The sequence below is a fragment of the Rhipicephalus sanguineus genome, chromosome 3 (assembly GCF_013339695.2).
Source record: "Rhipicephalus sanguineus isolate Rsan-2018 chromosome 3, BIME_Rsan_1.4, whole genome shotgun sequence".
NCBI lineage: Eukaryota > Metazoa > Arthropoda > Arachnida > Ixodida > Ixodidae > Rhipicephalus > Rhipicephalus sanguineus.
In genome coordinates, this window is record NC_051178.1 from 130,158,823 (window position 1) to 130,177,799 (window position 18,977).

The window sequence follows — 18,977 nt, forward strand, 5'->3', positions numbered from 1 at the left end:
CCGTGACCTGACCGGCAAGGTTAGTCAATAATATGTAATAACGTGCAAAGTTGGCTGGCAATCCTGAAGGCCGTTTCACACGGATATGTGGACCTTTTGTGTGCTAACGAACGTGTGCAGCTTATTGCTACTGCATAGAAAGATATTATCCGAAATTCCAGGGGGGGGGGCAGCCGCCCCCCCTTGCACCCCTCTCCGGACGCCCATGCATGAACCAACTAGCAAACCTAAGAACCCTTGTAAATTGCGCTGTTTGGCCTCATTGTTTCGCAGTTGCGATGGCGCCGCCACAAGACGGACTCTCCCTCCACGACGCGGACGCGAAGTACAAGGTCGCACTCGAGCGCATTGTCCACGGAGTAAGTACATTGCACAGTTCGACTGTCTGTATATGCGGATGGTCCCGGGCTTTGCTCACTATGGCTGCTGCTACTTCTGTCGTCTTGACGAATGAGTCACACAGACAGCACACGTATGCCGTATCAGCGTATATATTAGCCCCATCAGCGGCGTAGCCAGCGGGGGTGGTTGGGGTACACCCCCCCCCCCGGAATTTGTCTATTTTGTATGTGTGTATATACGCCCACACACACACATGCATGGACATAAAAGGGACGGACTCTACCCTCAACCCTAAAAAAAAAAAGCAAAAATTCTGGCTACGATGGCCTTAGATCCATCGCCACCACAGATGTGCCGATGGTCAGCTCTGTCTGCAGCAGTACACGGTACTGTTCGTATTTATGAAACTTCGTGTTTGTATTTTTCAGCTTATCGGATTTGAGCGTTCAATTATTAAGTAAACACAGATGAAAAACAAATTTTTGCAATACAGTCAACACAGAATTCAAATGTTTCTCTTACGTGTAACAGTTTCTTCAAATTCGCCTGGAGGCACCTTGGCATGCGAAGTACACACCCCTCCGCGTGCGCCACGTGATGTTTCATGTGTCCGTTGGTTTTCCGATTAAACGTGATTGCAATCACGGCGAGGGCTTTCTTTCATAGTTCCTCCAATTTTTTCAGGAACTAGACATCTAAGCCGGTCATTCGATGTTGGTGTATCGCTATAACATGGTGTTCGTTCATCACCTCACTCGCAGTGCGACTAAAGCAAACCGCTTTTTTTTTTTCTTGCAGGAAGGGACCGTCGCGTTCAAGTTCGGCTCGATGTACCTCACTCTGCCGGCCGTCAGAGTAAGTATACAGTGACTAGCTGGTGGCATGTTTTCAACTCTTCATACGTCTGCGCCATGCCTGACACTTCGAGAGACCTAGAGTACTTCACTTTGCCACGAGCGATTGGAACTTGTTTATTTATGACGAGCTCAACTCGTCGTGCAGGGGCGCAGTCGGGATTCCATTTCGTGGAGAGGGGATTCGACCCCCGTATACGTATGTCTGTTTGTATATGATGAAACCAATCAGACAATGAACTAGCCAAGGAAGGCATAGGGGGCGTTATTTGTAGTGTTTAATTGCAGTTCATTGTAGATATTATAAATAATGTCCTCTATACCTTCGAGGCCGTGATATTCGCCGTTCGAGTGCCCGGATAACGGCGATCGCTTTATTGTTCAAGGACACTTGAAGGACGCCGACAACGGGTGCTAAAAGCATTTCATGCTTAACATGGTTTATCATCGGCAATGGGAAGAAAGGGAAACCATGAACTAATGTATTTCAACGATACTGCCACGTTAGTGCAAGTGGCTCGATCCGTGTGGAGTGCATCAGTAGAGAAAACGACAATCAAACGCCCACGCCATTTCGCTATGTACAAAGAGCGAAACAGGTATGCTTTGCCGTACAACGTTTTCCGAGGTATTTGTGTGTTCTGGTGAACCGTATTCGCAACACTGTACGGGAAAAAAATAGAAAAAAAACATGGCTGATCCCTCCGTCATAGGAATCGGTATAACACGAAAGTGAAACGTATCTACACAGAAGTGTTGCTTATTCTGTAATGATATATGAGAGCTTGTACAATGTGTATTCTGTTTGGCAGCTATAGCATCGATTGGCGTGGATGCACCTATGTTGACGCCTAGTTCGTAGAGGTTCTTAGCTTGAGCAGCAAACGCGTGCGTCCTGCTGGCTTCTGTTTCGCTTCACCAAGGCACGACATTCGCCCGTCGATATCGTGTCCTTGCTGCAACACGTATTGCAGTGGTTTTGTTAGTCAGTGCTCTCGCAATCGAAGTAGTCGGCGGCAGAGAAATCCCGTTGGTGCATGTGGAAGCTGCACTACTCCGATGAGCCGGCGCACGCTCACACGAAGTGAAAGGCAAAGAACGTAACTGCGTCTAGGGTGCCTCGGCGACGCCAGCGCGGACAGTGTCCCTCGCTGGCATCGAGACGCTTTAACCATGACCTCCGATGTCGCACGCAATCTCGGAGTAAGCGCTAGTAAGTGTCTATCGTGACACATTACTTCTTTTCACCTCTCCCAGACGGCGGCACCACCCCCGCTCCGCCCCGCCTATCTACACCGCCAACAGAGAGCACCGTGCGAGAGATAATGTGTGAAAGATATAAGGCGCGTTCGTGAGGTGACAGCGCATGTCAAATAGCTTAGTTGGTTTCGCGTCTGCCGCTTACCGTCGCGGCCGCAGCGTCGTCGGTTCCATTCCCAGCGGCGGATCTTTTTCTTGTTTTTTTTCTTTCTCACCCGTTGGCGTCCATTTTATGAACGTCATATCCGGCAACGGAAGTATTTGGTGGACCCCGGCATAAAACACTTTCGTGTTAAAAAAAGCCCTTGCGGGTTTCAACCAGCCACATTAAACCAGCCCGTATTAAAAGAAAATGCGCATTAGATATATCATTTGCACGCAGCTGAACATGTAAGAAAATCATAAAGGAAGTAAACAGTTGGGTATTTTCTTTTTAATAAATTAAAAAGAAATAATTCTCGAAAAAAAAAAAAACCTCCCCGTCGGGGAATCGAACCCCGGTCTCCCGCGTGACAGGCGGGGATACTGACCACTATACTAACGAGGAGCTTTTTTCTTTCTTTATTGCCTATGTACATAACGAGGAGCGCTGCGCAGCGCTATCTTATATCTCCAATGGCGAATGCCTAAAGCACAATAGCTTCAACGCAACGCACTGTAAGGTGGGGTTGCAACGTTACAACTTGATAAAAACCGTCTCATTGAAGGGGCGGGGGGAACGGGGAGGGAGGGGGAGAGGGGGTTACATAAATAGGTGGTTGAATTTATGCTGAAAATAATTAGACGCCATGTTCAGTCATTATTTAGTATAAGCTTCGTAGTTTTTGAATTCACGCTTATAAAATGCAAAAAAAAACGTAATAATCGCCATACAATGGCCAAAAAAACCGGCTGATGACGGCCGGTGTTAAGTGCGGACCGGCAGCCGGCCTACTGTTCAAAAAATCCGGGTGGGCCGGTCTTTAAACCGGGCTGGTGGCAACCCTAACTGAAGTGATTATAGTCGGAAAAAATACAGAAATCCGGACAGGCCGCCGCCCTGACGACTGAATCGCTGCAGCTGATCGGCTCGGCGACTAAAGAAATAGTTCTGCTCAGGCAATTCGCAATGTTCTCCGAAGGCGGGGTCACCGGCCGTCCGGGTCATGACGTCAGCGTGGAGTGCGTGCCCAATGGTGCAGCTTTGTGTGCATCCGCCTTGACGAGGAAATGCCGCGGGCATAGTGCATCTCCTTCTCTATTTTTCTTTTTTTTTTTGTCTGACAGCTGTGTAAACACGTCCTCTTCGGCACAGAGCGGATATGTAACCAGTGGTCAGCACATGCACATAGGTAATCTACGCTGTGGAGGAACGTCGTCAAGCAGCGAGTTACGTCATCTCGAACTGTGGAAACGAAGCGATACAAAGGACAGTATTGGGGATGTTATTTTGTAGTAATTAGGATATAAATGTGAAGAAATTAAAGTGGACGAAAATATAACTTGCCACCGGCAGGGACCGAACCTGCGACCTTCGAATAACGCGTCCGATGCTCCACCACTGAGCAACGGCGGCGGTCATCCTCCCGTTTACTTTATGGGGCGTATATGTGCATTTTAGACCTAGGAGTGTTAGTCAGCGCCAATCGCAGCCATGGCGGCGAGTGTGGAACACTCTTTTTCGCTTGTTGGCGTCACGTAGCACGTGATCTCTTTACGAGCTGGCAGCTGACCAATAATCTCTCGCATACTACCTGAAAGCATCAAGTCTGCCAGAACGAGACCGATCGCTACGAATGAAGGAAAGATGACTTTTCTTAAGGGCTCGTTTTTCTTTGTTACACACAATATTAATGAGAACTAGCACGCAATAATGCCAAGGACAGTATTGGGGATGTTAATTTGTAGTAATTAGGAGGTCTGTACTACAGTGAAACCTCGGTGATACGATCACAGCTCATACGAATTTCGGGGTGATACGAATTTTTCGTTGGTCCCGGCCAAGGCCCATTGGCCTGCAATGTAATGGAGCACGGTTGTTGCGAACCGATTTTCACCCAGCGACGTTTGATACGAACGTACGCTACCGCCAAGGTACGAAGAGGTGCTGTCCGCGCTGTCGCGGAAGACACGCCAAGCACGTGCGAACGCGGGAACGCGAGCGTGGGCATGCGCGCCGCACCGCCATATTGTCAGAATCACGGTGTAAGAACACTTTTATTACGGTCAGAATAAACCTTCAGAGACGCGTCACGGCCTCCGTCTTTGAGGCTCTTATGTGCTTCCGTGTGCCTCCGCGTTTCGATTACATAGGACATTAGCGCCATGCTTTTAGGGGCGAAGCTCCTTAAGGCGGCACCCGTTCGTCACTCGTAGTTGTCGTAGTCGTAGTGCGTAACAGTCGTAACGCTAGTACCAGATCTTGTGCGTTGTTGAACAATAAAAAATTCGCAGCGTGTGCGTAACTAAAAGCCGAATTCTTCTGTCTCTCATTCCCCATTAGCAGCCATTGGTATGTTCCAGTAGGAAACGTTAGTAGAAGTGTAAGTGTTAGCTAAAAGCCGACTTCTTCTGTCTCTCATTCCCATTAGCAGCCATTGTTTCCCTCCAAGGTAGTGCCTGGTGAGATTTCTCCTGTGCGTGATTAAACAATAAAAATTTTCTTCAAAATGCCGTTGATTGATGAAATAAACCAACGAAAGACGCCAGATGTTTTCTAAAAGCAAAACGAAAGAACGCCAGATGTTTCTAAAGCAAAACGAAAAGACACCAGCTGCTTAACGAAAGACGCCAGATGTTTTCTAAAGCAATGGTTTTCTAAACAATGAAAATTCACAGCGTACATGTAAAATTAAAGTGAGCTGCAAGTCGTCATAACTCATCGAACCTTTAGTATAAACGCGCCCGATCTCACGTCGGTGATGATGTACTGGGCAGAATTCACGGAAGATTCACGGTTTACCGATGAACCTCCGCAGCTTCGCCCACTCATCATCATTCACTCCGTGGATATGCTGTGATTTTTTTTTGCTTTCTAACGCGTCGACGCAGGCTGCTGTCGTTGTACTGTGTTTACACGTGCCTGCCTCGTGCATCAGACATGACATGAAAGGTGAACGAGGACCGAAAGAAGGCGAGGACGGTCTTGGCGAAGGAGTGAGGCCTCACAAAGTCAACATGCGTGACCGTTGAGGTCGCACTTGTGCGGGCACGGTCGTAAATCTCCCAAAAAACATCCCCAACGCCTCCGCGATAACAAAATCATAACACAGGACCGTGGTTCTGTAATTTTGTGGCCTTGATCCACCGCGTCAAAGCGCCTCCTAGGTTACTTTCGCCGCAGTACTCCGTTGTCATGCAAAAAAGCATACTAAAATTTGGAAGGGGCTACTGCTGTCGCGGGTCACAACGCACCTGGTTCATTAATTAAATACGCGCGTACGGGCCGTATATTTACGAGTGCTGGTATGATTGCCGACATCTAAAAACTTAACTGACAATCATTCAGGATTCTTCCTGACGTTGCTGCGGCCCTGAAAAACAATAAATTAAAATGTACACCAGCTTTCTTTTGTCGCATGCTAATTTTCCATGCTTTCTGGTGATACGAATTTCGGATGATACGAATATTTTGGTGGTCCCATGAGATTCCTATCACCGAGGTTTCACTGTATATGAGCTTAGACGGGTGCACCAGGCTCCGGAACATGAGATTCGCACATAAAATAATAGTGTGGCGCTCTTTTCTTCTGGTGCTGGAACTCCGTCGTACGGCACACCAACAAGCAACTTTCAACTCTTAGAGCTTTCGTAGTTATGCTGCACTGACCGCATTGTTCACAAGCGCTTTGGTTTCTGTTCACTAAATATGGGAGCGTGGTCAACGCTCTTTTGCATATGACTCGATATTTAATCTTTATTGAGCTTGAAGAAAAGTAGACATACTCGCTTGCGGTGCACAGCCCCGCCACGGTGGTGTAGTGGTTACGGCGCTCGACTACTCACCCGAAGGTCGCGGGATCGAATCCCGGCTGCGGCGGCTGCATTTTCGATGGAGGCGAAAATGTTTGAGGCCTGTGTACTTAGATTTAGGTGCACGTTAAAGAACCCCAGGTGGTCGAAATTTTTGGAGCCCTCCACTACGGCGTCTCTCATAATCATCTCCTGGTTTTGGGACGTTAAACTCCAGATATAATTATCATTATCGCTTGCGGTGCACAGGTTTCAAAAATGCCGCCCTAGTGAAAATTTCTCCATCCTTTATTTCCATAATCCACCGTCATTATATAATTTGTTCTATCATAATGGTGGGTATTGCAATAAACACATCTAAGAGCGTTGAGCGTATAGTGTACTCTCTGTCATGATCACAATTGCCGTCATTGCGCTAAAGTGGAAATGACCTTTTTCCATGCAGGTGATGTTCGTGTTCACCAAAGAGGACGCGCAGTACGAAGCGCTCAAGTGGGCCGCCGAGAAGATGCACTACGCGTGCAGCCTGAGCACCACGGCTGAGGAGGCCGTCGAGAATTTTTTCAACGAGCGCCCGCACCTGGTGTTCATCGACGCGCGAGGAAAGGGCAGCATGGACCCGACAGCCCTGTGCAGGTCGTGTTATTACGCATTACATTCGTGAGGACTTCGTCGTAACGGCAGCAGTGACGCGTTGCAGTCAGCCGACTGTGGTCCTTGATCGCTAGCCTGCCCCACCGCGTGCTTTCAGGTTTTGTGTTGTTACTCGGGCTTTCCTTCAGTGAAATTTGACTTGCCGACATACTGATACATGCCGCCAACAGGCAGTATGCCTTTGTCAACAGCTACGTAAAGCGCGAAAAATTCAATAGAGCGTTCAATGCAGCCAATTAACTCATGCTTGATAGGGTTTTCGATGGCGGCGCTGGCATCGAGGCACCCTAGTGCTTGACCTTTCGCCCACGTCTCGCGTTAATTTTTACAGTTCGGTGCAGTACAGTTATTCGCCCAGTACACTTAGGGAAAAATGCGCTTAGGTTCCCGTACATGGCTTATTCTGCATTTATCGCATTGGCGAGGCCTCCTGAAAATTTCCAATGTGTGCCAGCCGAACCCATCTATATGCCTGATAATTTTATAAGCTCGCCATTTCGTCCAATAGCTTTTAATTAGACTAATCTGCTAAATATTTGATCTCTTCCACGTATTTTTATCATTCTCCGACAGGACTCTGCGAGGCAACAGAGGCAGCCAGTTCTCGTGCATCGTGGCTGTCGTTAAGAGAGCGTGAGTGACACATTTGCATTTGCCGTCGGTCACCGCTGCATATAATCAACAAACCCGTAGCAGGCGATGGTTATTTGCGGTCTGCACTGCATGCAGCTGGAAGAAAGACAAGAAAGGTGGAACTGAGAACGGGCTTTACGATATAGGGTAGCCAGTGTCCCTCTTAAAGGGACACTAAAGAGGAAAAAAGAACGATTTTTCCCGTACTTGTAAATTAACTATTTCACACTACCAAAATCGCCACGCTTGCCGCGAGAAGACATTTGGTAAAGGAGAAAACGCGCAAAAACAAAATACCGGTGGCGACGCCACCTTGAAGCTCCAGCACCAATCGCCGTGACGTCATAGATTTCAACGGTGTCTACTATAGGGCCTACGTAATTCCTAACCGGCGAATGTGTAGTACATTATCCTCTGCAGGGGCCAGATATGCAGCATACCAAGTTTCAGGATATTTCGTTGAACCAATGTCGCCAAAATACGAAAAAGGCGGTTTGAAATCGTCACGTGCGGAGATTTCGTCGCGAAATTTAAAAATGAAACTTCGGCATTGATTTTCTTTTCTAATAATAAGCCTATATGGTGGTCGAATTAACGACAATAGAGTTTTCGGAGCATCATTTATCAGTGGATTTCATTGTTTCACTATAGTGTCCCTATAATCATAGAGATGAAAAATCCTTGAAGAGTGGATGTCAGGGGAGCCGACGTTTCGACAAGCGGCTTGTTGAAACGGCGGCTCCACCGACATCCGCTCTTCAAGGATTTTTCACCTCTTCTGCCTCTTAATCGCAGTTAGACATGTACTTACAATGTTTCAGTACTTTTTGTCCCAGCAAAGCGAAGACAGGCATTACCACCACGCTACATCATGCTGCGTCATTAGGTGATCTGCATCAAACACGTCAATAATAAGTCGCTGTTTCTTTTTTTTTTCTTTCAGTCGACTATATTATACCTGACCAAAACAGGACATGACATTAACGCGTGGTCTCTCCAATTGTTCTTTGCCTTGCAGGCTGGCCGACAAGGAAGACGCGGCTATCGTACCACTGCTCAAGTACGGTTTCAGCAGGGTAATTCAACACGATCATACACGTTCTAAAATAAAATTTCATGTCGATCTTTCCCTATAGCGCACTGTTGTGGCTGCGTGCACGTAGGTGAAGTGTACGTGCGTGCGTGCGCGCGCGTGCAAGCATTATGCATTGCTGCAAAGTCAAAGGGTACAAAGATTTCCACATGAAAAACCGTCAAACAAAGACACACTATAGAATCGAAAACGGGCTGGTTGTATTATAATCAACGTTGTCCCTGTACGAATGAGCGACGATCCAGAGGAATATAGTTTTCGCAGATTACACTTCTATACAGAAGAGGAATCCTTATATAAATTTATAGAAGACATTACTTCTACATATAAAGCAAATACCACTTTAAATGTTCTTCTGACACCACCTGCACTAGTGCAATCTAGACACCCATTTGCATGTACGTCCCGATATACTTCTGCATACTCATCAAGAAGTCAGCAATCTGTTTTTTTTACATTTAGGCGATAACTGTTGGTGTTTTACGTGCTAAAACAACGATATGATTATGTGGCACGTTTTTTTTTTTTTCGCAATACGGCGACACGCTGTAGATTGGATAATCCTTTTCGACTGTAGTGGCTCACTGAAACGTGCTCCCACGGCGTTTGCCTGAACGAGATGATCCAAATCGAGCACAACGACCTGGCCAACCTGCGGAAGCTCGAGGCCTCCGAGGCGCTCTTCTCAGCACTGCACTTCACCCGAGACGGCGTCATCGTCACCGGACCTTCGCACGATATACAGGTGGGCGTGCCTTTATACGCGCGGCTCGCCTTTGTCCGCACTTGCAAGTTTAGCCCTGTCGTCCACTCTGAACCTACAGCCTCTGGATGTGGTTGTTGCGAATAGAGTACGGGAAACACCAGCTTCGGATGGTCACCGCACAGCGCCGAGCCTGTGTTGTTACAAGAGTTCTGTATATGCTACATATACAGTAAGTCTAGTTACGACCACTATAGTGTCAATCCAGTTCGTTGCAGCGGCGCCAAAGAGAAATACAAAAATTGGCCCGAGCGTCATCTTCTCCGCAATGCATGGTTGCTAGCGGCGTTTGGAAGACAGATGCGCAACTCTGCTACTTAAAGGTAGCATATACAGTAACTCTAGTTACGACCATTGCTACCACGTACGCGTTGATATAAACTGTGAATAACAAACACGAAAGACATTGAGGGAAACCAGCTATCCATCTGCGAGACCATTAGCCCCGTTCGTTACGCATCACAAGTGGCAGAGAAACACGAACCTTTTAGGCAAGCTTGAGATGGGTACAACTTGCCCCTGGCTTGCACACGGTTAGTGTTGGGAGACGCGAACCTCTCAATGAGTGTATAATCATACGTTGCTTGTGAGTGTTCGTCAGAAATAGCTTGCCCATAATCAAATCGGCTGAGGGAAGAGGCTTGTTCTAGTGGTATGTATATTAACGATGGCCTGTGTATTCAGTTCAGTTGAGTCGAGCTCAGTTCAGCTTATATTGAGCGTACTTGTGTTGGGGGTTACATATGTAGGGAGAGATATACAGGAAGATATATACGGAAATTCACAGAGTTTGTGCCTTGTACGACTGTGGGCGTAACTGCGTCAACCCAGTACATTTATCGTATTCTTCAGCTTTCCTCGCCTATTGTCGCTCTTTGGTCATCATTGGCACTTGCGCAATAAAATATAAATATCATCTATAGCGTTTTTCCTGACACTGAACTAATAGCGGTGTAGCAGGAATGTTCACATTGAATCCCGTGTTCTGCGCAGTTCATGAACCACGCAGCCGAGAGGTTAGTGGGTTACACGGCGGAAGAACTGCTGGGCGAGGACGCCCAAGAGCTGCACCGCACCGGAGCCCTGAAGGCGGAAGTGGCCGAGCACATCAGCGCCGAGCTCCACAAGGGCCACCCGTGGCAGGGCACGCTATTCCAGCGCCGCAGGTCCGGCGAATGCGTTCCCGTCTTGAGCAAGATTGCGCCCGTCGACATCACTGGGCCAGGGTATTTAATGCATACTTGCACACAGAAACGCAGTCATTCCGCCGACACTCCATACGGAAAAAGAGTTCCGTTACTCTTTTTGGAGAGTCCTGACTTCCCGCATATATAACTCTTTTAAATACACACGTTAACTCTCTTTTGATATCATTACACTCTCTTCGGAGAGTCGTGGGAGGTGCGACTCTACAAAATAGTTAATACGTGTATCTTTAAATAAAGTGATGTATGTTGCAAGTCAGCTAGGAACTACCAAAAGGAGTAACAGATACTCTTTTTTTTTGTGAGTACCTGTTAAAAAAAACGTATAAACGAAGTGAAACGGGTGTTCTAGATTCAAGGGGCCTGCAACACTTTTCCGAGTAAGCGTCTAATGGCATCATTAAAAGAGCTTCTTGCCTCACGAATCGACTGCCTCAAAAATTTTTAGGATCCGTCGAGAGGGGTTTGAGGGATTTACCGCACGCTTTAAGCGCTTTTTCTCCCCTTTCGTAACACCGAGCGCAGTGAAAGCTACGCAGAGAGGGAGATGACAAGGGGGCAATAAGTTGCGTCCCTTCGTCAGCGGACGCCACGACCTTTTGTAATGGGTTGGAAGCATTAAACAACCCACTCGTTGCGCAGTTCGCATTGTGTGACGCCTGGTTGTTATTTTACTCTTCTACCACGCTACATTACATATGTTGTGGTTCCTTCCCAACATGAAGTCTGTCTTTTTAAGCACCCGCGTGACTCTGACTTTAAGCACCCGCGTGACTCTAACTTAAGCACCCGCGTGACTCTGAGGTAGAATACAGGAATCCCACGCAGAGGGCCCAGGTTCGAACCCCGTTTCATCCTGGAAGTTTTTTTATTTAGCTTTTCTTGTTTCTTATTTCGAGCGATAGCGGTTACGGGCACCGGCGGCTACGTCGTGGTGTCTTCATGGCGTCCCTTTGCGCAGTTCCTTTTGTTCGGTTGACCTTAATTGTCACGAATAAGACTCGTAAATCCTTTCTTCTCCCGGCGTATCGCGCGCACAGGAAGATGGACCACGTGGTGTACGTCAAGGAGAACCCTTTTCTCCTGGACAGGCCCTTCTCGCCCGACACTGGTGAGCTTTGCTGCAGCCGTCATATCTGAGAAACAGGGCGCTGTTCGTCACTTTGGCAATCCTTTTCTTTTATTTGTTCTTTTTGTCTATGCTTCGGAAGTTTTGTTTGTTTCGTTCTTAACGTTACAGTAATGACTAAGCGATGAGGAATCATGTAGATAGCAACGTCATCGCGGTTTCCTCGATAACTTGCGTATCGTTACACCTCATCAGATTCGAGAGAACCGAACGAGGATGAAACTTCTCGTCAAGATGTCGATTATCGCGTTAGGAAATACTTGATCATTGAAACAGGGCCTTCGTAGCTTTACCATAATTCTTCCTACCCAAACTATATATAGTACCTCTACGCTCTGGTACACCATACAGTTATCTTCCTCCTGACTTCGCTTTCGCAACGTTTATCACATAACTGTTTTGTCCAAGGCTATATACGTTAAAAAACATGCGATATTTATCGTCTCTGCGTTGATTTAGTGCAAATTAAACACAACGAAGATTAATTTGTGCTAAATCAACATTGTGATAATACAAGACCAACTATTACAACAGTCATGCTAAAGAACATTTGTTTGTTGGAAACTTGAACTTCGGCATGTCCACGTGGCGACGGGAGCTTTTCATTTGCATATGACGATGAAAGCATGCTCCTAAGTCCTAGGGGCGTAGCCAGCGGGGAGGGGGAGTTGGGGGGTTGACCCCCCCCCCCCCCCCCGAAAAAAATTTCTGGCTACGCTTCCGCTAGGTCGCATCATTCTCTAGCTGTTATGGCTGCTTATTTGGTTTACGCTTGGCTGTGAAGGCTGCTGCGACAGACTCGCACCATTTCACGGTACATGTCCACTCTCTGCAAGTTTGGTACCTGAATTTAGTAAAGACCATTACTTACAATGAAGACGCGCAGTGCATATGTGGGATCTTATGCTATAGTTGGGTATGATGCAACGTGGATCCTTTATTCCCACTCACATGCAGCCGGCTCCAACAAGCGACAGGCGTGCGCAGCGAAGTACCAAGCGATGACGATCGAAGGTCCTGTGACAAAGGTACGCCTCCATATACCACGCAGGACGTACAAATAAAAACGGCACACCCCGCCTTGCACCAAAGATGACCGCTGACATTAGCCTATAACACATCCGCGGTAACCACAATGTGACATGATAATGTTGGCACGCATGGCAAGAAGGCAAGGCAGTTCAAATGCAAACGTCTCGTATATAGTTCGGACTCATTGGTGTGTGTGTGTGTGTGTGTGTGCGTGCGTGCGTGCGTGCGTGCGTGCGTGCGTGTGTGTGTGTGTGTGTGTGTGTGTGTGTGTGTGTGTGTGTGTGTGTGTGTGTGTGTGCGTGCGTGCGTGTGTGTGTGTGTGTGTGTGTGTGTGTGTGTGTGCGTGCGTGCGTGTGTGTGTGTGTGTGTGTGTGTGTGTGTGTGTGTGTGTGTGTGTGTGTGTGTGTGTGTGTGTGTGTGTGTGTGTGTGTGTGTGTGTGTGTGTGTGTGTGTGTGTGTGTGCTGTAAAACGAAACTGTACACAGCTGGGAGGTCTTGTAGGAGAATGTTCCCGCTAAACTCCGGTAGCTCACATATATACTCCGACACATAGGAATGTACCGAAGTATATGCATGCATTCGACGTTTTTATACTGCGGTGGGTGAAAGATGGTGGGTGCGCGCTGTGTATCCGTATGCATGAGCGCACCGTCCCGCCGCCTATAACTGTATTTAAATGAACTTGCACAGAGATAGATGAAGAAATGAGAACGATTTGGCGAATGCGATAACATTGCCGGCCACCCATCGAATGCATACTCGCGTGCCCTCTTGAAGGCCTGTATAGTCACAATTTAAGTACTTAAATTAAAACTGTAAAAGTTCGGCCAAGGGCCTCCTAAAAAATGTCCCCGATTCGTTGGCCGAGTCTCGGACAAATGTCCAGACATCGAGCTGTCTCAGCAAGTTAAATCATTTTATAGTATTTCACTGCGCGTGAGTGGCTGACACTGGAAGCGAGTCACCGGTATACAGCGAGGAATGTAGTTGAAGCCACCGCTCCTACTCGCAAGTGTTACCCTAAGAATATAAGTTCATTTAATTTTTTTTTTTTGTGCGAGGATTGTCTCTTACGGTATACGCACAAGAAAAGTCAAGTTGGTGTTGAGTTCTGAGAACTTTGCAGAACTTATAATTTCCGAATAATTCAACCTTCTGCACTTAAGTTCATATCGATGGGGTTTCCTTTTAAACTAACCTGTTCACAGGTAGTCAACATGCTGATGGCGACGAAAGAAAACTGCGCAGCCTCCGTGAGCCAGTCACTGGACCGCGTCATCGACATCCTGCGGTCTACTGAACTGTACAACCCGCAACTGAGTGCCAGCATGGGAAAGGCCGAGGACCAGATGACATCAGACCTGGTCGCGGGACTCACTTCCGTACGTTAACATTGCGGTAATTTTTACAGTTGCACGCAAGCAGTCTCTCTATAGCATATGCGGAGTCTTCGTCGCAACATATGCAACGTGAAAAGCGCATTATTTTTTGTAGGGGATTATATTATTTTTTGTAGGGGATTATATATACACCCACCAGGGGACAATCCCTCAAATCATATGGAAAATATCTATGTATAGTCACCGCAGAAAAAGATTAGCACGAGCGACCGTTCCGGCCAATGGCCGCTTGTGCTAATCTTTTTCTGCGGTGACCGTATACATATGTTATTGGCTGGCGCCTTGGTGCTCGTCTCTGTGACTGTCACGACCGGCCGGCGTTCGCTGTCACGAACACCTTCTGTCAACGACAAGCACTGCGACACCTTGACGTTATATGCTGCGAAAACGGAGCGCACAGTGCCAGCACAGCTATTGGAAGAAGATTGCTACCCGAGTATCGTTATTACTGGCACACGCCCTAGTCCAAATATAAGCAGCTGCGCTCGATATTATGAAAAAGCTGGGGCTGGGTGCGCAGGACGCAATGTCCAAGAGCATAGGCTTGCGCACGGGGCAGGAGGGCGGGGGGGAGCTCCGCTAAGACTGCCCCATACTTTTTGCTCAGTCAAAGCAGGGTTACAGCCAAGCAGGTTTTTGACGATAATGGTGGCCGAAGACCCCTGATGTTGCATGCCAAGAACTGTTCACTTTCCATCTTTGTTCCAGGGAAGCCAGGGACCAAAGGCAGGGCTTTTTGAGAAACACGTCGTCACTTAATTTGCATTTTTATCCATTCTGAAGCATGTTGTCTTTTGAACTCGACCAACGGGAAGCGGGGTGAGGGGGGAGGGGTGCGATGAAACATAGCCCCCCCCCCCCCGCCTTTAATGGAGAACCCTGCGCACGCCTATGTCAAAGAGCGTAGCGAGTCCGGCTGTTTTGATACACAGCGCGACGACGCTTGTTGCTTCTCGCTCGCAGACCGGCCAGAAACCGACGGGCGTCCGGCGACTGTCTCACGAGACTGCGCTGATGAAAGGTATTGTGCCGCTGCTGCGTCAATATAGGAAAAGACCTCCACGTAACGGTCTCGTACCGAGTCCTTAAGCGTGTGGCCTTCCTCCCGCTTGGTGGATGCAGTGAACGTTGTGAAGGCGACGCCGTCGACGACGGCGACGGCGCACGGCTGCCTCTCGCCCAGCCTGGCCGCAGCACCTTCCAAGATCCGAGAGCTGCTCGAGAACGACGTCAAGTGGGACTTCGACATCATCGAACTGGAGTCGCACACCTCACGACGGTGCGTACACACATTTCCATGTACTCGATGTCTGCACGTCTGCAGCTGAACCTTTCGAGGTTTTCTGGCAGTTAATTCCCGGTGATCTCTGTATGGCGAATCGATGTGTAACAAGTATTGATAGTTTTTGATAAGCGTGCACGTCAGGTATGTTCAAAATGTACTACAAAATCGTGCAAAGTAAGCGCGTTCTGCGTTATGCGATTACCATTTCGTAGTGATGTCATTCTTGGTAGTGTGCAAGAACGTGTTTATATTAAAGACAGTGTGTAAAGCAATTGGCTCCAACTGCAGCTTATCAAATGGTCGATTTGCGCGGCAACAGTACCTTGCCAATGAAGGGCAAAGAGAGGGGGGGGGGTGGAAGATTTTCGTATTTGCAAAATTTGCGAATTCTAGAGTACGAGAGAATCCCAGCCTATCCTGATGCTGGACGTATCTTTAGCAAAAGCGGTCAAACGGCAGGAGGGGATTTACGAACAACAAAACATTGCACAATTGTCCCTTTTACATGTATCTGCCGAAAATTTATTCCGCCATAAATCTCGGGCCATCCATTCGCGATGCTTGACATATATCGAAGGCGGCCGACCAATGGTAAAGAGAAGGAACGAAAAGCTATGTGAACTCAGACACTGGGCCAGGTGAGCCTGCAAGCGGGCTTCAACGCATAGAGTTCTACGCAGGCCGCTCATCTGGCTGGGCATGTCCGTCTTTGCCAAATTCAGCGTGCACACCAGTCTGGAGTGCGGCGACACCATCATAAGTAACTGGCTGCAGCTGATTGAGTCGCACTACCAGGACAACCCGTACCATACCTCGACGCACGCGGCAGATGTGATGCAAGCAACGGCGTACTTTCTGCTAAGGCTGAGAAACAAGGTAAGGCGTGTTGCATGTGAGCTGTGCTGCATGTGACGTGTGCTGCAGCAGTCAAAAGGTATACTATGTTTGCCACAGGGCAAAATAACATGTGGAACGTACGTTTTCAAACACGTGTGCGAACAGGCGCCACATTCTGCTGAGTACAAGGTTTCTGGTTTGTTTTGCTGATCCTCACAGTGCTTTAGTACCGCCTGTGTGCACTATACCATGGCCTTACTTTGCTGTTGCTGTTCCTAACTAGCGAAACTGGGCGGCAAAACTTCGCAAGATTTCTTCCCTGCTCAGCGGGCTGACCGACGTACACCCCAGTTAAATAGCGTAGTTTCTGACTCGTCAAATATAATGTGAAGAAAGATGCCTGGCGAATATTCACGAATAAACTGCGGGGACGGTGCAAGCGTGGTGCATTAACCGTCCTTAAAAGGGTCATTGCTTTCGTTCTGACGGAATTGAAAATGACTGAGAAAGATGGCCTTTCAGGTTAACTATTCTGCACCACCACTTACACGTAAAAGCAAGAAATGAGGAATTATTGGAGGGGCCTATGCGAGCTGGGTTCGGCACGCTTCCGAATATATTCAAAATCCCGTGATAGTAAAATGACTTACGTAGTTATGAAGAACCAGTTTAAACATTTCAAAAGAATGCTGCAGCTTTGTTTGCCGCCTATTGCGGCACAAGACGGACATCGTCTTTGCTACGGCACGCTGGTTCTTTTCATTACAACGGGCAGTTAGTGGCAAAACCGCGGTTAGTGTTTAGCGGAGCAACGTGTTCGGCGGAGCAACGTGTTTAGCGGAGCAACGTGTTTAGCGGAGCAACGTGTTTAGCGGAGCAACGTGTAAGAAGCTTCAATAACTGGAAACTTCATAATGTGGAAGTTGTTCAGCAACGCTCGACGAAATGCTTTTAAACTGTCGCCTTTAGGTTTATGCATACAACTGCGCTTCCGCTCGTGTTCCAGTGGTATCGGAAAATCTTTACAATTGTACTATTCCCTGAATGCTGCAGGACATATTTGACCCGCTAGACGAAGCCATCTGTCTCCTGTCGGCCGTCATTCACGACGTCGACCACCCCGGGAGGTCAACTCCATTCCTCTGTAACTCCCAGGATCCGCTAGCCATTCTCTACAACGATCGGTGCGTGCTAAAGGCCCACGGGTCTGACTTCAGATTCAACAGCATGCTTCTGTACCGCGCAATCAATTTAACCATGTCTGTTGTGCAAATGCGTCGTGACCACTAAGGTGCGCTAAGAGTGCTTTCATATTGTTCATCTATCATTAGTATACTGCGGAAGACATAACCTGGTAATTTTACGTTGGTGATTAGCTCAATACTCTAAAGAAAGTACACGTACATAAGACAAGTAAAGAAATAGAACAGCGGGGAAACGGAGATTTATTAGACAAGTACATGTCTGCAGCACTCTGCTGTCTGGTCCATGCCACGCTTTTACATATATGCTGTTCGCCCAGTTGCGTAGGTACATACATTGAAGCCGCGCGCACGAATTCTTAGGTGCTCAGATGCAACCAATATGAATATCATAAGCTTCCCAGCAGTCATTTCCCCGCAGTTTTGGGTAGACGCTACTTTTTACATCTCTTGAAGTTCACCGCAGTACGCCAGCGTAACACAATGGGATCCAGCAGCATGTTAAACAAAATCACATTTCGAAAGATCGGCCGAGTATCAACAAGACACACATGCCTACCAAGATTACAGTAAAAGCAAAGGATATGGCATCTGATACCGGCTTGAACTGCATGGCAAATCCAGGACATTGCTGCTGTATATAGCGCTGAAAAAGCGCGACCTCAGCAGTTGAATTCCCGTTGTAGGTCGGTGCTCGAGACTCACCACGCAGCATTGGGCTTCAAACTGACGCTGTCGGACGAGAAGGTGAACATCTTCCAGAACATGGAGCGTGACGTCTACCGTTCGGTGCGAGCTTCCATCATCGACATGGTGCTGGCTACAGAGATGACGAAGCATTTCGAGCACCTGTCCAAGTTTCTCAACGCCTTTCAGAAACCCGCCCAAGACGACGACGCGTTTGGACCAGAGGTGACAAGGACTAAAAGCACGTAACCTCGCGTTGTAGTTCATTTTACTTCATAATTATTTAATATATGCTACTATAGCGACCAAGGTTAAGTACGGGTCCGTCTGGGTAGCGGCGTTTTGGGAACAGTATTTGTGTCCGCTATACGCTATACGACTGTGACTGGGGTTGCTCTGGTTCTGGTATGAGGTATACTTCAGAGGAGTATCTTGAAAAGGTGCGGCAACTCTGGGTGGAGGGCATACTCCCAAGAGCCATCTCGCAGATAAATGCAGTATCACAGGGCAGCGTCAGAGGAAACTGGCTAGAGCTGTGCACGGGCCGTATTTCCGAGCCCGAGCCCGGCCCGGGCCGCTGATTTCGTCGAAGGCCCGCCCGAGCCCGACAGCAACGGGCTGCGAGCCCCGCCCGACCGGCCCGACGTTCA

At 48.0% G+C, this 18,977-nt stretch overlaps 1 protein-coding gene and 1 non-coding gene across 2 annotated transcripts; one reads left to right on the forward strand and one right to left on the reverse strand.

The window, feature by feature from the left end:
* The first annotated feature begins 278 nt into the window (after positions 1-278).
* On the forward strand, positions 279-18,576 carry LOC119385845 (high affinity cAMP-specific and IBMX-insensitive 3',5'-cyclic phosphodiesterase 8B). The gene is made up of 15 exons (XM_049414132.1): positions 279-359; positions 1,141-1,197; positions 6,853-7,043; positions 7,635-7,694; positions 8,713-8,770; positions 9,365-9,532; positions 10,544-10,776; positions 11,796-11,866; positions 12,842-12,912; positions 14,125-14,298; positions 15,280-15,337; positions 15,439-15,595; positions 16,270-16,477; positions 17,492-17,622; positions 18,327-18,576. Exons 1-15 carry the CDS (start codon positions 279-281, stop codon positions 18,574-18,576), a joined length of 1,968 nt encoding a protein of 655 aa, XP_049270089.1.
* Positions 2,932-3,003, reverse strand: Trnad-guc (transfer RNA aspartic acid (anticodon GUC)). Its single transcript has one exon. It is a non-coding gene; the product is annotated as a tRNA-Asp (tRNA).
* Positions 18,577-18,977: the final 401 nt, after the last annotated feature.

Bases quoted from the DNA above. Each gene is read 5' to 3' on its own strand.
- LOC119385845 (XM_049414132.1), top strand. From the start codon at position 279: ATGGCGCCGCCACAAGACGGACTCTCCCTCCACGACGCGGACGCGAAG. The intron at 14,299-15,279 runs GTACGTTAACAT...TCTCGCTCGCAG, and splicing joins TGGTCGCGGGACTCACTTCC to ACCGGCCAGAAACCGACGGG. The intron at 16,478-17,491 runs GTAAGGCGTGTT...TGAATGCTGCAG, and splicing joins TGCTAAGGCTGAGAAACAAG to GACATATTTGACCCGCTAGA.